The 21,276-nt window shown below is 40.7% G+C and overlaps 1 protein-coding gene across 4 annotated transcripts in view; it reads right to left on the bottom strand.

The window, feature by feature from the left end:
* HERC2 (HECT and RLD domain containing E3 ubiquitin protein ligase 2) overlaps positions 1 to 21,276 on the bottom strand; it is a 108,520-nt gene that overhangs the window by 39,332 nt on the left and 47,912 nt on the right. For all 4 annotated transcript variants that reach the window (XM_079972354.1, XM_079972351.1, XM_079972353.1 and 1 more), the window contains exons 43-64: positions 20,734 to 20,869; positions 19,654 to 19,797; positions 18,587 to 18,729; positions 17,419 to 17,686; positions 16,736 to 16,878; positions 16,439 to 16,537; positions 15,044 to 15,212; positions 14,825 to 14,950; positions 13,198 to 13,306; positions 12,792 to 12,931; positions 12,312 to 12,502; positions 8,477 to 8,582; positions 7,578 to 7,669; positions 6,548 to 6,723; positions 5,996 to 6,107; positions 4,895 to 4,976; positions 4,616 to 4,759; positions 3,401 to 3,491; positions 3,078 to 3,255; positions 1,862 to 1,943; positions 1,612 to 1,783; positions 1,318 to 1,462 (exon numbers count right to left, since the gene is read on the bottom strand). In XM_079972354.1, the coding sequence (XP_079828480.1) occupies positions 1,318 to 1,462; positions 1,612 to 1,783; positions 1,862 to 1,943; positions 3,078 to 3,255; positions 3,401 to 3,491; positions 4,616 to 4,759; positions 4,895 to 4,976; positions 5,996 to 6,107; positions 6,548 to 6,723; positions 7,578 to 7,669; positions 8,477 to 8,582; positions 12,312 to 12,502; positions 12,792 to 12,931; positions 13,198 to 13,306; positions 14,825 to 14,950; positions 15,044 to 15,212; positions 16,439 to 16,537; positions 16,736 to 16,878; positions 17,419 to 17,686; positions 18,587 to 18,729; positions 19,654 to 19,797; positions 20,734 to 20,869 (3,048 nt within the window). The remainder of the gene's footprint in view (positions 1 to 1,317; positions 1,463 to 1,611; positions 1,784 to 1,861; positions 1,944 to 3,077; positions 3,256 to 3,400; positions 3,492 to 4,615; positions 4,760 to 4,894; positions 4,977 to 5,995; positions 6,108 to 6,547; positions 6,724 to 7,577; positions 7,670 to 8,476; positions 8,583 to 12,311; positions 12,503 to 12,791; positions 12,932 to 13,197; positions 13,307 to 14,824; positions 14,951 to 15,043; positions 15,213 to 16,438; positions 16,538 to 16,735; positions 16,879 to 17,418; positions 17,687 to 18,586; positions 18,730 to 19,653; positions 19,798 to 20,733; positions 20,870 to 21,276) is intronic.

The raw sequence follows: 21,276 nt of genomic DNA, 5'->3' as shown, positions 1-21,276 counted from the left end.
ATTCCAGAAAAGCAAAGTTCATCACACATACCACTACACTAAAAAGAAATACAGCGTAGTAAAAATTTTACATAGTGGCTCAAGTTATAGCATGGCTAAGAGTGAACAAGGAGTGCATTTTTGTTTCTGGAACTATACTCCTCCTCCTGCTGGTGCTGCTGCCTTGCTATCAAGAGCTACATCACAGTTTGGCTTACTATTACCTCCAAACCCAGGCTACTGGGGTGTCTCACTTCAAAGCAAGGTTTGGTTTGGGCTTACTGCTTGTAGCTTGTTGGGGGAGACAAGCCCAAGTCCAGATGTAACTCTTGGCAGTGCAGCAGAAGCAGGGGAAGAGTGAAGCAGCCACAATTCTTTCCCAATGTGCAGTGCGCATGTTTAAGCATTCATGCTAAGCCACAGACTAGCTTAGCATACATGTGAACTAGATCAATGATCACTAGCCGCTGTGAAGTCCCAATACAGGCCAAACAATTATGAAAATAATTTTAGGAACAAAAAAAGCAGGTGAGTCACATTAGCATCTACCTCCCTGACTGCTTCACCAGCAACGTTGATATATTTATTCTAGTGTTTCCAAATGCAATTAAAATTCTTGGCAAAATAATTTCATAAAGTGTAGATTCCTAGTGGCTATTTCTGAAGCAAAGTGAATGGCAATGAGGAATAGGGACTTCACAGCACATGCCTCTGGAAAATCATTCCTATTCCTTCATTAGGCTCTCTCCTTGATGACTTTTTAAGGCACCCAAATATATTACTTTTCTAAGATGATTTGATGCTTCTACTATATTTGGTTTCTGTTGCCAAATGTCACCTTTGTGGAAGTTTTCTGTGGTTTTGTATTTGCCGAGTGCCTCATAAATTCCACTGATTAAGAGGGCGGCATAAATATTCTAAGATAATCATTTTATAATAGCCGCATTTGCTAAATGAAGACTGTAAACAAAATACACTGTTTGTTCTTTCTTACTGGCTTAAGAGAAGAGGAAGAGAAAGAGGACAAACATTATTCCATTTGCTGAGATAGAACCACTTAATATAATGGACAATGTGGCAAAAACTGTGAAATGTAAATTGCACTGGAAAACATCCTACAGCACTATTGGAAAAAGAGGCACAACCAAAGAAGAGCCAATAATGGCAATGGTTTTAAGTGATTCGTCGCACAATTCCATTGCTGCATTCCATGCTCCAGCACTTACTTATTCATTGCCAGGAGCTCAAAATTCAGTCCAGAACAAGTTATGGCAAGTAGATCCCATGGAACTTACTGCCACGTAATGGTCTTGTGATGGATTGACAAATGGTTCTTACCTGCCCTGTGTCAGTGACTGCTAGGCAATGGAGTGCACCTACAGCCACGTGCACTATCTTCTTCGCCCTCAGCCCTTCTACCACTTGGGGTTTTCGTACATGGACATCAGTTCCATGTCCTAGTCTGAAGTAATCGCCTTTGCCCCTGAAGACGAAAGAATAACATTGTTAGGGTGATTATGTGTTTCTCTGATGACTGATCAGGATGCAACCCTACGATTCCATTCTTCCTATCAGTTTGGCTGATTTTATGACAATGGGGGAGGGGGACGCAATTTGTTAAACGTGACATACCATGTCCAAACCACCCCAGACTTGGTTAGAGCCAAAGAGAACTGAGCTCCGCACTCTATCTGGCAGACTCCCTGGCCATTCAGCCTTTCAATGTTCTGAGGAATGTTACATCCTTCGCTTCCTCCTCGACCGAGTTTTCCAAAGTCTCCATCTCCCCAGGAAAATACGAGCCCTAAGGAAAACAGGCTTTGTTAATTGCTGCAACGGCCCTACGGTATTAAAGCGGCAATAAGGAGGAGAGGTTACTTACCCTCATCGGTCAAGGCCAGCGTCTGAGCGTCTCTGCTCCCACAAGCAACCTGAATGACCCTATGACCAAGGAGCACTTTGACCTACAAGGCAGAAAACACAGGAGGTTCATTCATTCATTTTGAACTGTGTGCAATTTGCTCACAATTTTAGAGATACATTTGATCTACGGATACCAGTTTAGGCCAGAAATTCAATTTGGCACAGTGAACTTAAGAGAAAAAAGTTGATTTAAGCCCCACCCCACCCACACCCAAAAAGAAGGTCTGCATGCTCCCATTCCAGATCTCAAGAACGGAAGACTAAGAGAAGAAGAAGGAAGAGTGGCTGAGCGCTTTGATATCTGTGATTGCTGCTAACCAACAATAAAACTGTGGGTCTGTGTAAGCTGCAATTAATTAAAGAAAGCAACAGCACTGACTAAGTCTTCTCCTGATCCAATGAAGAAGAAAGAAGCTTACCATTTTATTTATTCATTATCTCAGGGTGGATTTCAAAATAACACATAGGTAAGAGATCCAAAGTTTAATAGCCAATATGATAAAAAAATCCTTACCCAATATACAGTGGTGCCCCGCAAGACGAATGCCTCGGAAGACGAAAAACTCACTAGACGAAGGAGTTTTTTGTTTTCTTAGCGTTTCGCAAGACGCATCTCCCTGTGGGCTTGCTTCGCAAAATGAAGCGATCGTCTCCCCTCCACCCCTTGCTTCAAAAGAGGGGACAGAGGGGAAGCCGCGCGGCGCTTCCCCTCTGTCCCCGGACGGTCTCCATAGGAACGCATTGATTGATTTTCAATGCATTCCTATGGGAAACCGTGCTTCGCAAGAAGAAAAACTCGCAAGAAGAAAAAACTTGCGGAACGAATTAATTTCGTCTTGCGAGGCACCACTGTATTCATCTAGCAGGCAATGCATCCATCAGCAGCTGTACTTGATAAATTAACCCCCTCCCAAAGGGCAATGTGACAGAAAGGGAAAGAACGCTGGCACCAGCCAGATGTCAGAGGGGAGGGCATTCAATAAATGGGGGTGTACAGTTCACACACCTCATTAGGTAGGCCCATCTCTGATCCAGATACCCAGAGCATTATTTTAAAATGTCACCTCTACTATATACTGAGTGAGGGCATTTGGGCTGTTTTCCTACTTTTGCTGTATTTCAGCAAGCCTATGCACTGAAGTGACCTAAGGTGGGAAAACATATTCTGATTTTACCATCTTTGGCTTAAGCTGCGTAGTGTTGTCTCCGTGTCCCAGTCGACCATATTCCCCGAGGCCCCATGTATACAATTCACCGCTGGAGGTGATGGCAGCACTGTGAGAACTTCCACAGGCAATATCTCGGATCCGCTTTGTTTTCAGTGCTTCTATCAGCCTTGGTTTATCACAGTTCCTGAAAGCGAAAACAAAACCCAAAATGCATTGTGTTTGTTTAGTCGGGTTATTTAATTATACTTTAAATTAGGTATCACAAGCTAAATGAACTGAGTGTCCAATATCCAGCAAGCACAGAGCAGCAGCAAAAATGGCATCCTTACATTCTACTGAAGTGTCCAAGTTTCCCATCATCTCCTTCGCCCCAAGAGAATACCTTCCCATCAACAGTTAAAGCCATAGCATGGCGGCCACCTGGAATGGATAAGAATATGAGAAGGTTGACAAGGTAACATACCAAGCTTAGAGGGGGGGAAAGGGAGAATCAAACAGTAGAAAGAAACCTCTTCAGAAAAGTTGATAGCAACAGTGGCTTCCCTGCACTCCCCTCCATGACAAAATGCCTTGTGTATATCTCTAATATTAAATTATCTAACCGAAACTGATTGAAACCCGCAATGCATTTTGCTTTTACACAAAAACAGAACACACTCCCAGTAGCTCGTTTGAAATTTGTGGTTGAACCCAAAGCAGAACAGGAAGATCATGTTCAGATCAGAGGGTTAGCTGTAAAAAAATGAAACTGGGTTTAGTGATTCCAACCAGAAAACATAGTGGCTCCAATCATGAACATTGTTTTAAAATATGGTTTAATGCGACTGTGGAACAGATGGACTGCATGTAGAATGTGACCGCCTCCTTTCTGCAGCAGGCAAGTCTAAGGAACTAGAGACCACTGTGTGCAGCATCTCAGTTTGCTAACAAACACCACAATGTAATTTCAATACATTTAAGTATTTTTCACCCTGCTAAATGAAGAAATGGGGGAAACTCAAAACAACTCAATTAGCTTATTTTCACTCTGTACTTTCGCCCCATCACATGGCTGCACACATTCAAACCCTAATCTACATTTCACAATATTACTTACTTACTTCACCAAACTTTTATTAGGCATTACAAATATAGGCTATCATAAAACATCCGTATGTAAAATTTTAAAATATATACAAATAAAGAGCCATGTAAAAATATGCAAAAACGAGGATTTTCAATGGAGCTTCCTTCCCACTAAATAGTGCCATTCACCACTGTAAAAGATGCTATTGATAAAAACTCAGCAGTTAATTTCGCAATATTCATCGCAGTATTAGCACAGAGAAAGTGCCCCGCTAACACAAGTTTCTAAGACTAGATAGAGCACTTGCCCTTTCACACGTAACAATTCCCTATGCAGAGTACTGTGCAGAGAGAAAGCATGAAGAATACTGACATGTAAAGTAATTTTGACTTCTAAAGTAGTTTGGATAAGAAGCCTATTTCAATTTGACATAATAATCTTACTGATTCCCACAGACAGGAAAGGACAGATTTGGTACCTGAGTGAACAGCAACTTTCTTGACTACATAATTACTGAGAGCAGTAATCTGCCGGGGAATGGGAACGGTTCCACTCGATAAGCCTAATCCCAGTCTTCCATTGGTGGCCTCTCCGCAGGCATACACTTTACCCTCCACAGTCACTAAAAGACAGGAGAAACTCAGAGCTCCATTATGGAGAAATTAGGACAGCCGAAAGCAGCTTCATTTTTTAAAACAAATACAACACCTTACATATCAGTAGATTTAAAAAGCTGCGTGACAGAGAGCTCCCCTACCTGCAAAAAGGCTTTTGGATCCCCCAGCTACCTGCACCACATTCAAGGCAGAGAGGGTCTCGGAAAACGAAGGAACCTTTATCTGTAAAACGCAAATTATACAGAAAATAAACAAGCGTAAGGCATTTCAAAAGCACTGGTTTGCCTATGGCAAATCTTAGCAACTGTTCTCAAAATCTTAGCAAGTCATCTTCTGATCATCGAGTGAATGCTTACCGCACGTTCAAAGAATACTCTTTTTATTCAAAAGATTTTTAAGTTATGAATTAAGTGTCCCTGCATCTCATTTAGCACCAGCATTCACATCTGCCTTTTGGCCAAAAGCTTATTTCCTGGCTGTCAGGAAATATGCACATTTGCCAGGTTGACACGCTATGTGCTAATCTTGTTCACGTTGCTCAGACCCTGTAAGCCGCTCCACACAATGTATTGGCTAGCTATTGAACAGCTGTTGCTTAATCAAGGTAGAAATAAGTTGCTAGTTGAAATACCTTTCAAGTTTGGGTCATATGCTTTCAAGTAATGGAAGCCAATGCTTTCCGAAAGAAGCCCAAGAATAAAACCGCAACAACCCATCTTTGCAAGTCTGTTAAGAACAGAAGTCCTGCCAGATGAGACCAAAGTATATCTAGGTTCAGCATCCCATACTCATATCGGCCAAGCCCATGTGCAGTGAGTGAACACAACAAGTGCTCTCCCTGCTTGTCCTTCCCAGCAGCTGAGATTCAGAGCCATCCTGCTTCTGACAGTAGACAACGTTCTATTATGTCATGTTGCTTATGGGATTTTAGGTGTTCCGGTCCTGACCACTGCATAGAACCAAGTTTTTTTAACAAGGATGGCCTCCTCCATAACACAGCTGAAGCTGCTGCATGGATGTTAAATCTGCAGCAACCGGCAGCTGTTAAAAAGAGGCCTAATCCTCGGCTGAAGGGTTGTACCTAAATTTAATAAATAAGCAAATGATCCAGAAAAGAAGAGGCATGACAAGACGTTTAAGGTGGTATTGCCTTGCAACACATGCAGAGACACACAAAGAAGAAAGGAAGCACAACGTTGTTTTCATGTATTTCAATTTAAAAAAAACAAAACACCCAATACCTTAGAACCTTTTAATCCTCCTAGTTGGTCTTTGTCATTCAGGCCCCAAACAAAAACTTTGGTCCTTATTGTCGCTGCTGATTCCAGGCCTGTCGTCTTCTTTCTAACAAGGCTAAGCAAGCAAGCAAGCAAAGAGTTAACGTTCCAATTTATATACTGGGATTGTCCCTAGGATTTTATTTCTCACCCACCTATTCACTATTTATTTGCAACAATTGCATCACAACTATTTTTGTGAAAATAATGAATTGAAATTGAGATAGATGTAGTAGCTTTGTACTAATGTAACATATTAATACGTAACGCTGTATTTTTTAAAATTTAAGTTTCTGGTTGTTGCGTCAGTTTTTGGTACACCACTTAGAGATATTTTTAAATATATTAAGCAGTATAGAAATTATTCAATCAATCAATAATCTGTTAAAGAAAATAAAAATGAGGAACCTTTGGGACAAAGTATTCCTAATCCTGAACTTGAAAGTCCCAACAAGTTCAGCAGTATGGAATTACACGTGATGTTTTACAAGAGATCTTTGCTCTAATATTCCATACCTCCCAGTGTTAGCTTTATCATCTTCATCTTCTTCGTTATCGGAAGCAAGAAAGGGGACTGCAGCCAAGTCTTCATCCTCTGCCCGAATACGCCCCAAAATGCTGAGACCGTGTATTTTGCAATCAATGCCAGAGCTCCTGCACTGCTTTATAGCCACTTCAATATACCTATGATACTGAAATTAAAAAGGATTAAGTTTATGTGTTGGTTCTTAATATACTTAATGCCACAAATATAAGAAAATACGTGACAAAAGGATGGAAGACTCTAGAGAACTGCCTACCTGCCTGCCTGCTTTAATATTATGATTGAGACTATGAAAAGGGAAACGAATTAATTATGTATGTATGGACTTGTATCCATTTTTACCTACTTCTGACCTTTCTGCTCCCTCCTGTTTTATTAATATAAAAGGGAATCTTTTTAATAATAAAAAGTCTGAATAAATGAAAGAACCACTCCTGTTCTTAATTCTGCTCAGGTGTGCTCTGTAATGAGCCATCCTAACTTGGTAAGACCTTTATTGCTTTGGGAAAACCTGAGGCACTCTTACTTTCCAGAGAGAGACCCTCAACCACATAGGAGGTCTAACCTCTGACAGACCCTTGGGATTCTGACAAGCGTCTTCCTGCATTCCAATGGATTTTTACTTTTTCTTTAGACGCGGCATCTGCGTTGTCTGCATATGCAACTATACCCAACAAAAGGAGGGGATGGGGATCACAAAAACATTAATTTTGTTCATTAATGTCAAGATTTAAACAACAGACACATAAACTCCAGCCAGTGTCCTCATTAAGCAACATTGCTGTGGAGAGATCACAGCATGGTTTCTTGGCAAACAAAAAAAAAATTCCTCATGCGCCCAAAAAAGTAAGTGACAAAGGAACTCTTCACAATAACAGCGGGCATTTAAATCTGACACCTTGTAGCAGAAAGCCATGGGGAAAACATAGAGAATATACATCTTACATGGGTTCAACGCACAACTTTCTTAATTAGTCTTCCCTATAACCAGCAATAACCTACCTCTGTGCAATCACCGAGAAGAGGAACTGTGGTGTCTGTAGGATTAATGTTGATTGTCTTCAGCTCTATGAGATTGTTTAAAGAACTTCCACCTGCAGCATAAGGAAAGAGACGCATGCTGGATTATTTTTAATTTGGGAGTTGTTGTTTTTCAGTACAGGCAACTCTCAATTTATGCAGGGGTTATGTTCCAAGGCACCGCATGTTAAGTGAAATCATGTATATTTGAAACCATTGTAAAAGCCTGCAAACGGCCTAGGACCCTTGTACCTCTTCTGGTATGTCCCACACAGGAACTTACAGTCTTCAAACAAAAACATCTTGGAGGTCCCAGGCCACAGAGAGGTTAGGCTGGCCTCAACCAGAGCCAGGGCTTTTTCGGCTGTGGCTCTGATCTGGTGGAATGCTCTGTCACAAGAGACTAGGGCCCTGCGGGACTTGACATCTTTCCACAGGGCCTGCAAGACAGAGCTGTTCCACCAGGCCTTTGGCAAGGGCACAGCCTGACTCCCTCCTTTGGCAATCCTCACAGAACTCTAGCCCAATGGTTGCCATTGATCTGATTTGAATTAATTTTATAATGAAATGATTTTAGAATGTTGTATTATTTGACTGTTGTTAGCCGCTCTGAGCCCAGCTTTGGCTGGGGAGGGCGGGATATAAATAAAATATTATTATTATTATTATTATTATTATTATTATTATTATTAAACACCCTGATCTGCCCAAGCCCTGTTCCACCCCTTTTTGTGATATTTTCAGGTCACTTCCGGGTTTGGAATGCACATATCAGATGCACCTAAAACAGACACTGCCTGTATTACCATACTGCGAGTAAACAAAACAAGTTGCTCAATAATGAAACCAATTCCCTGTAGTCAACACTGACAGTTCCATACCTGAAACCACAACCAACGAGGGCATGTAGCTGCTGTCTGCAGGATCCACAATCATTTTCAGTCTGTGTACGAGGACATCAGGGAAAATCTCCAAACGGATCCAGTGCTGGGGGGAAATGACTGCGATTATCTAAAATTCTCTGGAGGCACGGTGGACTACAGTTACATGTGAACATGACTACTACTTCTTAGAATACAATACTTGCAAGTAGTTTAAGATAATAAAAACAGTATTGCTTTTTTCAAAAAAAATACCTGCAGGTATAATTCTACTTTTATGAAATGATGATGACAGCAATGAGAAGATTACACTGAGGACTTCCGGTCGGCGCCAGCGCTTAATGGCGGTCCGAGCCTCGAGCTCCGAGGCAGGACTGCTTCGTTAGTTCGGGTCTTACCCGCTACGGCAAGCAGGGGACCCCTAAAATCACAGGCGCGGAGCCTGTGAACAAAGGAGATTCGGTGGGCACCTTTCGCGCCCCCCGGCACTGTGAAGGAGCCTTTTTAAAGGCTTCTGAGCGGCATCGGGGTAAGCGCGGTGCTGAGAGTCGTCACCCAGCTAACGGAGTGAAGCCGCGTCGCCATGAGCGGAGAGCGCCGATTCCTTCCTGCAATTGGAATTTGACCACAGCACCCGTGAGTAAGATCGAAAAAGTAACGGGACATTAAATAAGAAATTCGGCTGAAAACGGGAAAGGCATAAATTAAGGAAGTCTGCCTCCCCGGAACTGCAGGAGAGACAAAGCAACGAAAATCAAGCTGCATTTGAAGGGAACCTTTCTATTTTTTTAAGCTGTCAAACTGACATCGGACTTAAAATTTCCCCCCAGATTGGCAGGAGAAGGGGGGAAAGGATTGGGACGTTGCCAACCTGCTGGAAAATTATTGGAAAATTAAGATCTTCCATTGCCAAATCCCCCTGGGTCGGGCTGCCCAAATAAGACACCGGGACGTGGACTGTCAAACTTTGCGAAGTGGGGGTTTGTTTGTAACAAAGTTACCGGACCTTAGATTTACCCTGTTGCATTTTGGCCACATAGAAGATAGAGACATTACAGTTTGGATATTGGAAACTTTTGGCTACTGTTATACTTCCCTGCTTCTTTGCTTTTCTTTATCTTTGCCATTTGGATACAATTGAATGCTCCCTCTAGAGGGCTTTAAGTGAAACTGTTGCACTTGGAAAAGTAACAGTGGGATTTTCCACTTGGAAATCAACTCTGTGAAAACGACCTTGAGGATATGAGTGCCCCTACAGAAGAGATAGTAACAAGGCAGAAAGCAAAACAATCTCAGAAGAAAAGGGGCTCTATATCAGGAACTGTTCCAGCTGCACAGGAAAAAACACCAGCTTCTATGGATCCTATGACTCAGGCACTACTTAAAATAAATCAATCCCTGGAAGCATTGACAAAGCTATCGACAGAGAATTCTAAAAAATTAACAGAGTTGACAACAAGATTGGATGTGAATACAGCTAGTGTTAAATCTAACACAGATTCTATAAATAGATTAATCCAGGAAAATTCAGAAACACGAAAGATTGCAGAAAGTGCAAAAACAACGGCTGAAGAGACAAGGGAAAAGTTTGGGCCTATTATTAAAAAAGTGAATGAGCATGATGCAGCCCTCTCCTTACTGGAACTTCAACGTAAAGAGAAGAATTTAAAACTTAGATTGGTGCCTGAAGGGGAAGGGGACAACCTTGTGCAATTTCTCACAGAGAACATTATAGCTTTTTGGCAGGAGGAATGGGAGGAAGAGGATGAATTTGAGATAACATCAGCCTTTCGATTGGGTAGAAAGCAGGATAAAAAACCAAGGGATTGTCTAATTACATTGAGATCAAAAGAAGAAAGAGATAAAATATTGAATCTACATTATCAAAAGGCATTGGTGATACAAAATTGTCAGATACAGATTTTTAAGGACATTCCCAAATACATTTTAGAGGTGAGAACATATTACAAAAGCCTAGCAGATCTGCTGAAGAAAAACACCATACCATTCAGATGGGAAAGAGAGAGTTTTCAGAATGAAACAGGCTTGGAAATAACAAAAAGGGTAAAATACCTGGGGGTAAACTTAACATCCAAGAATGTGAACTTATTTAAGGATAATTATGAAAAATGTTGGTCAGAAGTTAAAAAGGATCTGGAAATATGGTCAAGGTTGAAACTTTCCTTGTTAGGCCGAATCGCTACTATTAAGATGAATGTATTGCCTAGAATGCTGTTCTTATTCCAGACGTTGCAGATTGTGGACAAGATGGACTGTTTCAAGAGGTGGCAGAAAGACATATCAAAATTTGTCTGGCAGGGCAAAAAGCCCAGAATTAAATTTAAGATTTTAACTGATGCAAAGGATAGAGGGGGGTTTGCCCTGCCGGATTTAAGACTTTATTATGAATCAGCAGCTTTCTGCTGGTTGAAACACTGGCTACTTCTTGAGAACACTGACATTTTGGATCTGGAAGGGTACGACAATAGTTTTGGTTGGCATGCATACTTATGGTACGACAAGGTAAAGGTGTATAAAAGCTTTAAAAACCATATTGTAAGGAAAGCATTGTATAACGTTTGGATTAGATACAAAGATTTGTTGGAAAGTAAAACCCCTAGGTGGGTGTCACCAATGGAAGCTAGGGAAGTAAAAAAGCTTAATATGGATTCTAAATGGCCAAAATATCATGAGATTTTAGAATACGAAGGCGAAAGGGTGAAACTTCAGAGTTATGAGAAATTAAAGCCTAAGGTTCGAGACTGGTTGCATTACCATCAGATAAATGAGATGTTTAAACAGGACAGGAAAATAGGATTTCAGAAAGAGAAGTCAAAACTAGAAACAGAATTGTTGGAACCCAATACTAAGAACTTATCAAAAATGTATAACTTGCTGTTAAAATGGAATACACAGGATGAAATGGTGAAATCAGCTATGATTAAATGGGCACAAGATATCGGTCATGATATTATGTTTGCTGACTGGGAACAGTTATGGACGACCGGTATTAAATTTACTGCATGTAATGCCTTAAAAGAAAATATTATGAAAATGATCTACCGGTGGTACATGACCCCAGTCAAGCTTGCAAAAATATATCATTTGCCTAATAATAAGTGTTGGAAATGTAATGAGACTGAAGGCACTTTCTACCACCTTTGGTGGACCTGCCCAAAGGTTAAAGCTTTCTGGGAAATGATCTATAATGAAATTAAGAAGGTCCTTAAGTGGACTTTTCCTAAGAAACCAGAGGCTTTCCTCTTGGGCATGGTGGGCCAAGTGGTGTCAAGGAAGGACAGGATTTTCTTTATGTATGCCACTACAGCAGCAAGAATTCTACTGGCAAAGTATTGGAAGACGCAAGAACTACCTACTCTGGAAGAATGGCAAACAAAGGTGATTGACTTTATGGGACTGGCCGAGATGACGGGCAGAATCCGGGACCAGGGGAAAGAGACAATGGAAGAGGACTGGAAGAAATTCAAAATATATCTTAAAAATAATTGTAAAATTGAGGAGTGTTAAGATGTCAGGGGGTAAGAAGTAAAGAATTGCAGCAGTAAACAGAAAATTTAAGAATTTCTTTTTATGAAAGGGAATTAGGATAATGGACCTAAGGGTTGCTAAAGAACCATTAAACAAGGATGCAGGGATGGGGAGGTATGGGGAAGTCAAAGAAAGAAGGGTATGAACTGATGAGTTTGAAGTTGTACTGCTTTATATTGTGCTTTATTATTTGTGTGGAAAATTAATAAAAATTATTATAAAAAAAAAAAGAGAAGATTACACTGAAATGTGAGGGAAGCTCACGAACGACTTCTTTAAAACTCACCTTTCCTTGGGAGCCAGAAGACTGCCAGCACTGGTCCCCACCATCAATCAAACGTGAGGCCTGATTCACGGAAGACGACACATTCAAATTTTTAACGATTCTTGACCAATCATCCAGTAGCATCCCTCTCTGGCTACTGTGACGCCTCTTCAGTTGCTTTCCGGAGCGGCCACAAAATACTGGAGATTGACCTATTGTAAATAGTTAGTGTTGTAGATTTGAAGACAACTATTTAATTCAGGAGCATGCTATCCTAAAGGCTGGAGCATTATACTGAACTGTATTTGTAGAGTTACAGCACAAAGCTTTTCCTACAAGCTTTGTTCACAATAAAGAATTATGCTGAGTTTATTAGAAAGAGGAGGTCCAATGAAAGTTAATCAGAAGCAGTTTTAGAAAATGGGGTTTCCAAAAACTTTACCCACAACAAAGAGTTATGCAGAAACGTCTCAGACTTCATTAAGCTATAACGTATAATACCTGGCTCGTTTATTCTTCCGAAAGTGTGTCGTGTGTTATGTTTCCTGGTTTTGAAACAGGTTTCACAGAAATCAAAGTCATCACAGTTTCTGCATTTAAATCTAGGTCCATTGATGGGAAACATCTGACAGCCATCACACCTAATTGAAACAAAAATTCAATTATCACATTAGCTCTTCTATTCCGTTCACATAATTTAATCCAAACAAATTCTCATTCTATACCGTCTACTACAAAAATGCCTACTCTTTCAGGTTTTTTTACCTGTTGCATCTTGGGGGGGAGGGGGAATCAGGCCATGTGTTATGTTATATAACACACTAGAAGAAAAAAGATGCAACTTAAAGAAAAAGCCACAATAAAATGGTTAAAGGGCTTTTTATTATTAAAAAAAAACCACACTCACGTAACCCCTGGATGAATACTGGGAACAAGTTCCATTTCTGACAGTAATCCAGTCCAATGAGACTGCTGAGGAAAGTCAACAATGACATCTTTACCATTGGCACTAAAAGCTGTGACAAGGGAAGAAATGGAAAATATAAAAAGTATTTGTGAGATATACACATACTTCAGTGACTGCTGTACTGATATTTCCTACTGATGAAACTTCTGGTATAAAATATTTAGTGGTGTACTCAATTCCTTGCTTTAAAACAACAAGCTTTCTATAAACCTGAAAAACAGTATTTAATCCAGATTTTTAGACCACCTTTTCGTAACTTGCGCCAAATATTTAATGCATGAACACTAACCAGCACTTCTAACTTGAGAACAAGTGTAATAGCTATTGCTTTATCCTGAAAATAAATCAGATCCAAAATGTGAAGCAGGCATATGTGACACTCTGCCTCTATTTGAAAGCTCATGTCAAAAACACAACAAACTGCCCTCCGTTTCCTGATGCATTCTGAACTGTCAGGTGGAGGAAAGCACAACATGACTTTCAGAATGACCAAGTAACTTTTAAAGCTGTGGTGTTCCTTTTTAATAGCTCCTTCAGATAAAACTGGAATATCAAATTATGGAAATATTAAGCTCCATGCCGTTATATCCCCCCCCAACCCGTCAAACAGGTATGTCTTATGTCAAAACTGTTTACCAAAAAACTTTGACCCTAAATTCTGTGACTGAAGCACTGCTCACAAAACAGGGCTTTCCAACCTCCCCGCTTCCTGCTGCAGGTCCCTATTCCCCACCCCCAAAAAACACCCTGTTCCTGAGGATTCAGAGACACAGTGGCCTAGTCCATATGTGTCACTAAGCCATACTATGACTTAGCATGAGCAGTCAGGCTCCTGGGGAAGTTTGCTCTTGGTTATGCAGAGAGCTCAACCATGAGCCCTAATTCAGTCCACACACTACATTAAGCCATGGCTTAGCTCAGAATAGCAAGGCAGCAAAACGATAAGGGAGGAGCGAAGTTTCTCGGACCTCTTTTCTGGGAACGCACGCATTCACACTAAGCCATAGTTTGGCTTAGAGCGACATGTGAACCAGGTCTTTGGGACAGTGCAAGGGATGCCATGAAGAGCTGCAATGGGAAAGCATAACTGGCAAATACTGTTGACATTTGCCACCTTACATGGGCAGAAGTGTCTCCTGCTCGCACAACATACTTAGAGCCAAGCCAATACAGTCGTACCTTGGTTGTCGAAAACCTTGGCACTCGTCCGTTTTGGCTCCCAAACGCTGCAAACCCAGAAATGAGTGTTATGGTTTGTGAACGTTCTTTGGAAGCCGAACGTCCAACGCGGCTTCCGATTGAGTGCAGGAAGCTCCTGCAGCCAATTGGAGGCCAGGCCTTAGTTTTTGAACGTTTCCGAAATTCGAACAGACTTCCAGAACGGATTTCATTCAACAACCAAGGTACGACTATACCTCCTGTTCATCAGAATTTGCTATAAAAAGGCAAAGCATTCCAACAGTTCAATATTAATCTTGCAGGCAACACTACAATTCTACAAACAACGAAGTCCGTAATTCTGTGCAACCCATCCAACAAACATGTTCTTTTAAAGAATACACATTACCTTTCACAACTCCCACGCTCCTGTGGGTAACAGATCCCCACTTGTACTTGGGTGTAGTCACGGAGGTTTTCACTCGCACTTTGTCGCCAATCTTTATGTGTGATGGAGAGCTCTGTGGCGGGAATCCTATTTAAAAAAATGCAAAAGCAATGAAATTAATGTCTTTGGATTTTGAGCGTGTAAAAGACAGCATTAGAATGAATGAAGTAACTGACTTGCCTATAAGTTCAACGTGGATATATCTGACCCAGTAAGTGCCACCTTTCTGTTGCCAATCGCATTGCACATTGAGATCATGCAGTCCATCGCGGTCCAATTTGATAACTTTGCCCACGTCGCCCTCACAAACCTCCTCATATGTCCTGCAGCATCTAACCATCATTCCCACCTAGGAGGAGGAAAAAAGGGATCAATATTTACCACTTGAACCTTCAACAGAAATGCAGTATCAATGTAACTACCCTAAACAAGACAGACTATCGTGTGATTTAGGAGAATTTTCAATTACTGGCCCAGTTAATGGCTTGCCGTGAACATGCAAGAAGTGAGGTTACAGGGAACCAGGCAGAGGGCCTTCTCAGTAGTAGCACCCGCCCTGTGGAACATCCTCTTAACAGATAAACAACCACAAAACCTTCTAAAGACATCTGAAGGCAGTCTGTAATTTTGCCTTCTGTGCTCCTCCCTGCTAGTGCATTGGGCAGGGGAGGGGGACATGATTCCTAGCTCATACAAGCAAACTGGGGGCATGGTTTGCTTCTATTATTTTGAACCAGGCCTGCACAAGTAAAATGCAATGACCCACACAATCACTGCCCTCAAAACAAAAAAAAAGAAGAGAGAAATAGGGGACGATCATGTATTGGATTATAGTTCACACGTACAACAATGCATCCAATGTCTGTAAGACAGATATGCCCTCTCTGCACAAGCAAACGCCTTTGGAGCATTGTGTGAATCATCCCAGTGTGGCTTCAGTGTATAAACCACACCAAATGCTGGAGGGCAGATCTGAGTTTGGGTTGAAGATTTCATCCAAATTCCAAAGGTGGAGAGCCAAATGAGATCAGTTCAGGCCTATACTTGGTGCCTAGCGAGAGCACCTCACACAATACTATGATGACCGTAAGCTAATGGCTTTCTAATCCAATGAAAATGTTAGGAACACAGGAAGCTGCCTTATTCAGAGTCAGAGGTCGTCCATCCAGCTTAGTACTTTTTATACTGATTGGTAGTGGTGCTCAGAATTACAGGCATGAGTCTTTTCCAGCTCTGCCAGGAGATGTCTGTGATTGAAACGGGAACCTTTTGCATGTAAAACAGACGCTGTACAAGTCAGTTACATCCCTGAAAACACACTGTGGAAGGAGGAAGTAGCCCCTTGACGTTACCATGAAACAAAGAACATCAATGCCATCTATGAATAGAGCAAAGCAACAACAGATTGCAACAGCTGGGAGATTAAATAAAGCAGCTTTTTGCAGTTATCAAAGCAATTTGCAGCTTCCGTGTTTATCTCCTCCTCCCACATGCATCCACGTCAGCTGCATCAATATTATCCTTTTCAAATAGAGGACATTACAGTTCAAATGCAGGCTTCATAGTCAAGCTTACCTGAATGTTCTCTCGCACATACACAGCATAATCATCATTACTTAAGAAATCAGCTCGTTTCTTGTAAGTCTGGCTTTCTGTTACAACGGCACCAGTAGACTGCAATAAAATAAAATAAGAAATCCATAACTCTGATGCACATTATAAATGCTAAGTGCTCTGCAATGTAGACTCCCCAAATGATTGCAAAGAATGTTCATTTTGGTTTCCTGGCCCAAAGTTGTGACTGACGTATCAGGAACACTGGCCTCTCTACATGTTGTTTCAGAATCCTAAGATCCCATTCCTAACGCTTACCACAGGATATGCAGCTTCTGCTTCTTCGACATCCTCTACCACTTCTTCATCTGAATACTCATCAGATACAGTGTCACCATCTGAGAGGTCAGTAATTTGAACATCTGGATGGTCCAAAAGCCAGCCCACCAAGGCTTCTACTCCTACAGCAAGACGTAATAAATACAGACATCAACAGTATTACTCACTTGACCTGAAGTTCAAGAAAAAATAACTTTTCTCCTTGTGCTTCACTGACCCTACAGTCAACTTTGGCTGCACCAAATCATTCCCCCAGATTTAAAAAACAAAATATTCAATTCTTGTTTTTCAGGCGATTTTTCACAACCTCTCTTCAATTTCATCTCTTAAGACCATTTGGCAATCATTCAACAACACAAATGTGGGGAAGGTGTAGCCCTGTGCATTTTCTGTGATATCCTCCTATCCCTTTTCACTGTTGGTTAACCCTTATAATTCAGTTTCTCAGACCTTGGGAGTCATCTGTTTTTCTTTCCTTCCTTCTGGCTACCTGCAATTTAGTCCTTTTTGCTGCCATTTCCTTTTCCCTTTCTCACATTCTCTTTTCCATTATATTACCCTATTTCCACAATATCTCATTCACTGAACATCAAAGCACTTTCCAGATTCTCAAGATCTTATGCAACGTGTTCTTCCTTGAACCTCAAACAAAAGCAAAGTACCTGGTAACCCAGAAGCACTTCCAGAGGTCCCCGAAAGTGATTTCAGTGCAAACTCAATATTCTTCCTGGGGAAACCCATTTCCATAAGCTGCACCACAATAGGAAGCGGTGGAATAGGGGACACTTTGCGTTTTTTCACTTTTGCAGGTCTGATGTGCTGGACTGTAACAGGCGTTGTGGCTTCACTGGAGCTGCAGTCTTCAAAGACTGGAGTTGAGGGATGTGCAGACTCGACTGCCAGGTACTGACACACAGCCAGTGCAGCAGCCTATAAGAAGATATACATAAATCTTTTTGCAGCTGTAATACATTTACAAAGTACAGTTCGTATCTTGGATCCCAAACGCCTTGCAAATTGAACGTTTTGGCTCCCAAATGCCGCAAACCCAGAAGTGAGTGTTCCGGTCTGCAAACGTTCTTTGAATGAATGAATTTTATTATTACGGTCAGGTCACAGACCAGTTCCGGGTCACTTACAATATCAGGAAAATTATAAAACACAACAGGAATACATTGAATTGTAACTGGGTATAACAGAGACAATTCAGATATAGCAGCAGTTAAAAATATATATTAAATCTTGATCACTAAAATATAACCTAAAATTATCATTTAAAACCTTAATCATTTAGGTAGTACAGCTTGTTCCCTAAGTTTTATGCCAGTTGCACAGAACTTGGCCACCCTTAACGTAATCTCTAGATCCTTGTCCTCTACCAGGAGTTTTAGACATTCTTTGGAACCCAAACATTCAACACAGCTTCCGAAGATTCCAATCAGGAGCTGCACCTTGGTTTCCGAACATTTTGAAAGTCAAATGGACTTCCGGAACAGATTCCGTTTAACTTCCAAGGTACCACTGTACAACATTAATAGGATTTATTATTTACGCCAGGTCTTGTGGCACATTCAAACTAACAAAGCACCAGGAGATCTAGGGCTTGACCCAGGAACCTTGTAGTCTGAGGCTGTGACCAGCATTGGATGCTGTGATTAGAGGCAGTAGGCAGTCTCTGAAATAAACATGATCAGGAAGGAAAAGCCTATTATATTACAAGCCACTGCTTTAAACTATGAATTGCCTTGGCAGAAAGTTTTTATTCTATTATTGCCTATCTAAATAAAACAGTAACTGTATCTCCTGAATGGGAGAAAGCTAAGATCTTACCTCAAGTTCTTGCTTATCAAAAATCGCCTTCACAGGTGATGGCTGTGTTGCTGCCGTCAGCAGTTGTTGCAAGAGGATCATGGGTGGCTGAGGTCCCTCAGGAGACAAGTCTCCAACATCAGGTGATGTCACTACGCCATCATCTTAAGCCAAGCAAAGTGGATTTAAGTTTCAGAAACAACCAAAAACTGAAATACTCTTCCAATAACAGATTACTTTTCAATGGTGTCTCACTTCAAATGCAAACACCTCTTCTTCTTTTTTAAAAAAGGAACATGTACATCACATTCTCTGTTCCAAAGAAATGAAGCTTTGAATTCTGAGAAGATGCTTTGTATTTAAATGTCTACCTCCAGAACTACCATTATCTCTTTTTATTATGTCGTTACATAAAAATGTTAAAACTGAAATGGAAAAAGGGCTTCAACTCGCTTATAACATCTACTTAAGAGTGACTGAAATCGCTAAGCACAGCAAAAGCTTGAGGAAGATTTCAAATAACCACTGATGGGTTTATACCATCTGAGATTTTATTCAATTATTTTTTTAAAAAAAATAATAATCTAGGGCAATTAACAGGCAATGAGACAATCATCACTAACATTGGGTAAGTATCAGGTTTCTTGAAGACGTATTAATTTCCTAGTTTCAGTGGAACAGGGTAACTCATTGCTGGATACTCTCCACATAAAACACAAGAATATCAATTCCCTAGAAGTAAAATGGGCCCTGCATTGGTCTCTTTATTGCTCTATCCTTTCAGGGTATCTGCTTTCAGATGCAATTATTAAACCATATGAAAATATATAGAGAACATTACTGCTGGGAAGAAATTGCTTGTTACAGACAGAAAATACTACTTCTTTCACCTTTTTGACTTTCAACATTTAAAAAAAAAAACCATGTATGTCCTGCCAGAACGGAACTCACGGTAAGTCAAGACAATCGTGCACAAAAACAAAACACAGATATGAACCGGTCCTTTCCTCTGTTTGTCTGCCTATTTCAACAGTAGAAAAAAGTAAGAGAATCCTTATCAACCTTGTAATCAAGCAGAATATTATTACCTGTGGGAAGTGAGCCACCATCTTGCACTGCAGGCTGAGACAGGATTTGTCTTAATTTATCCTGGTGAGAAAGCAGAGCTCGACCTGCTTTTAGTATGTACAGTTTTAACTGCTGGCATCTGAGCAGATCCAAGTCTATTTGGCCTGTCCAAAACATATGATAGGCATTTATTAGCAAAATAAATAGGAAGAATTGATCTACAAATATCTATTTTGGAAAGTGGTTTGTCTGTCTGTCTGCTCTTGAGATAACATCACCAAACTCTGCACAAGGGTTCTCGATGTCGGGGCAGCAGACTTCATTGGTGTTTGGACACTGGGCAGCATTTTGAATCAAAGATGGTGGACTGAAACATCACTTTGGCATGACTTTGCCCATGTGGGGGCATAGTTTTTGCCAGCTCTCAATATATCATTACTGAACTTGGCACAAGAGTTCCCAAGGTGCGGGTAGCAGTCTTGGTTGGCATTTGGAGGCTGGGCACCATTTTGAAGCAAGATGGTAGACTGAAACATGGCTTCACTCTCTCACCCCCCCCCCAATTGTCTTGGGGCCTAGTCAAGTATTCCCCAGGTCAGACTGGACCACTGGGTTGGAGTGTACAGCCCTAAAACTCACAAATTACACTGTTCATTTAAAAATCACAGTTCTTTTTTGTTTCTTCCCATTCCTGCTGGAATGCTTATTAGTAGAAACTCTTTATATTTTAATACACAGTTAAAATAAAGCTTGAAGATATGAAGAAACAGAAAAAATAAATACTGAACTGTATTTTTATCATATCCAAGAGGCACTACTGCTTTAGCCCAGTGCTAGTTTTATATATTCATCATTAATGCTGTTCACTTCTTTCATGCATTCTTATCATTCAGCATACAAACTTTTGGCTCTACTGACTGAAAACAGATGTTTGCAAGTCTCCAAGTGGTGTGCAATAAAGGTACAATAGGGATAAAATTAAACATAAAACACCTACCAAATAAGAAACATTCTTCAAATCAGCACACTTTGACATCATCTGTTTAAGAGTAGCATCCTTTTAGAGTGAGCATAGTATTTATAAATCAAGAAAAACATACCCGAAACACCCTGATTTGGAGTCTTTATTCTGTGTTTTTCAACTTTACTTCCAGCCAAGTTCACCAGCTGAGCCCAGACAGACAGCATTGGTTCAGTGAATGGCAAATTATTGACATTAAAGGGAATGACCGGGAGCTATAGAAAAACAGACATTTTAAATATACATTTTAGTATAAATTCCTTGTGTGTTCATTTCTTTTCTTCCAACCTGAGAGAATTCCCTCCCTTCCCCGGATGCTTATAAAAGGCAGAAGGGCTCCTAGACAAATGCAGAAGGGGCTGTCAAAATTTCCTTTCCCAGGGTGAAATAACAGTGAGGTAAAACAAACAGAAAAGTTCTACCCAAAAGATGTGAAACTGAAGGTGACTTGTACAAGAGCTGCTGAAATATTGGTAACATATTACCTTATCTGAGCAGTGGAGCATGGCACTTGAAAGAAAAATATCAGCTTTTTTGGGATGCACAAATTGCTGCTCGTCAGCCAGGAGAATATTAAAATATTTTGCAAAAAGAACAAACCAACAGTCCACGTATAATGCAT

Source organism: Podarcis cretensis (assembly GCF_951804945.1).
Source record: "Podarcis cretensis genome assembly, chromosome: 4".
Classification (NCBI taxonomy): domain Eukaryota; kingdom Metazoa; phylum Chordata; class Lepidosauria; order Squamata; family Lacertidae; genus Podarcis; species Podarcis cretensis.
The sequence above is the reverse complement of the archived record's forward strand: the minus strand, read 5'-3'. Positions and strand labels throughout refer to the sequence as shown.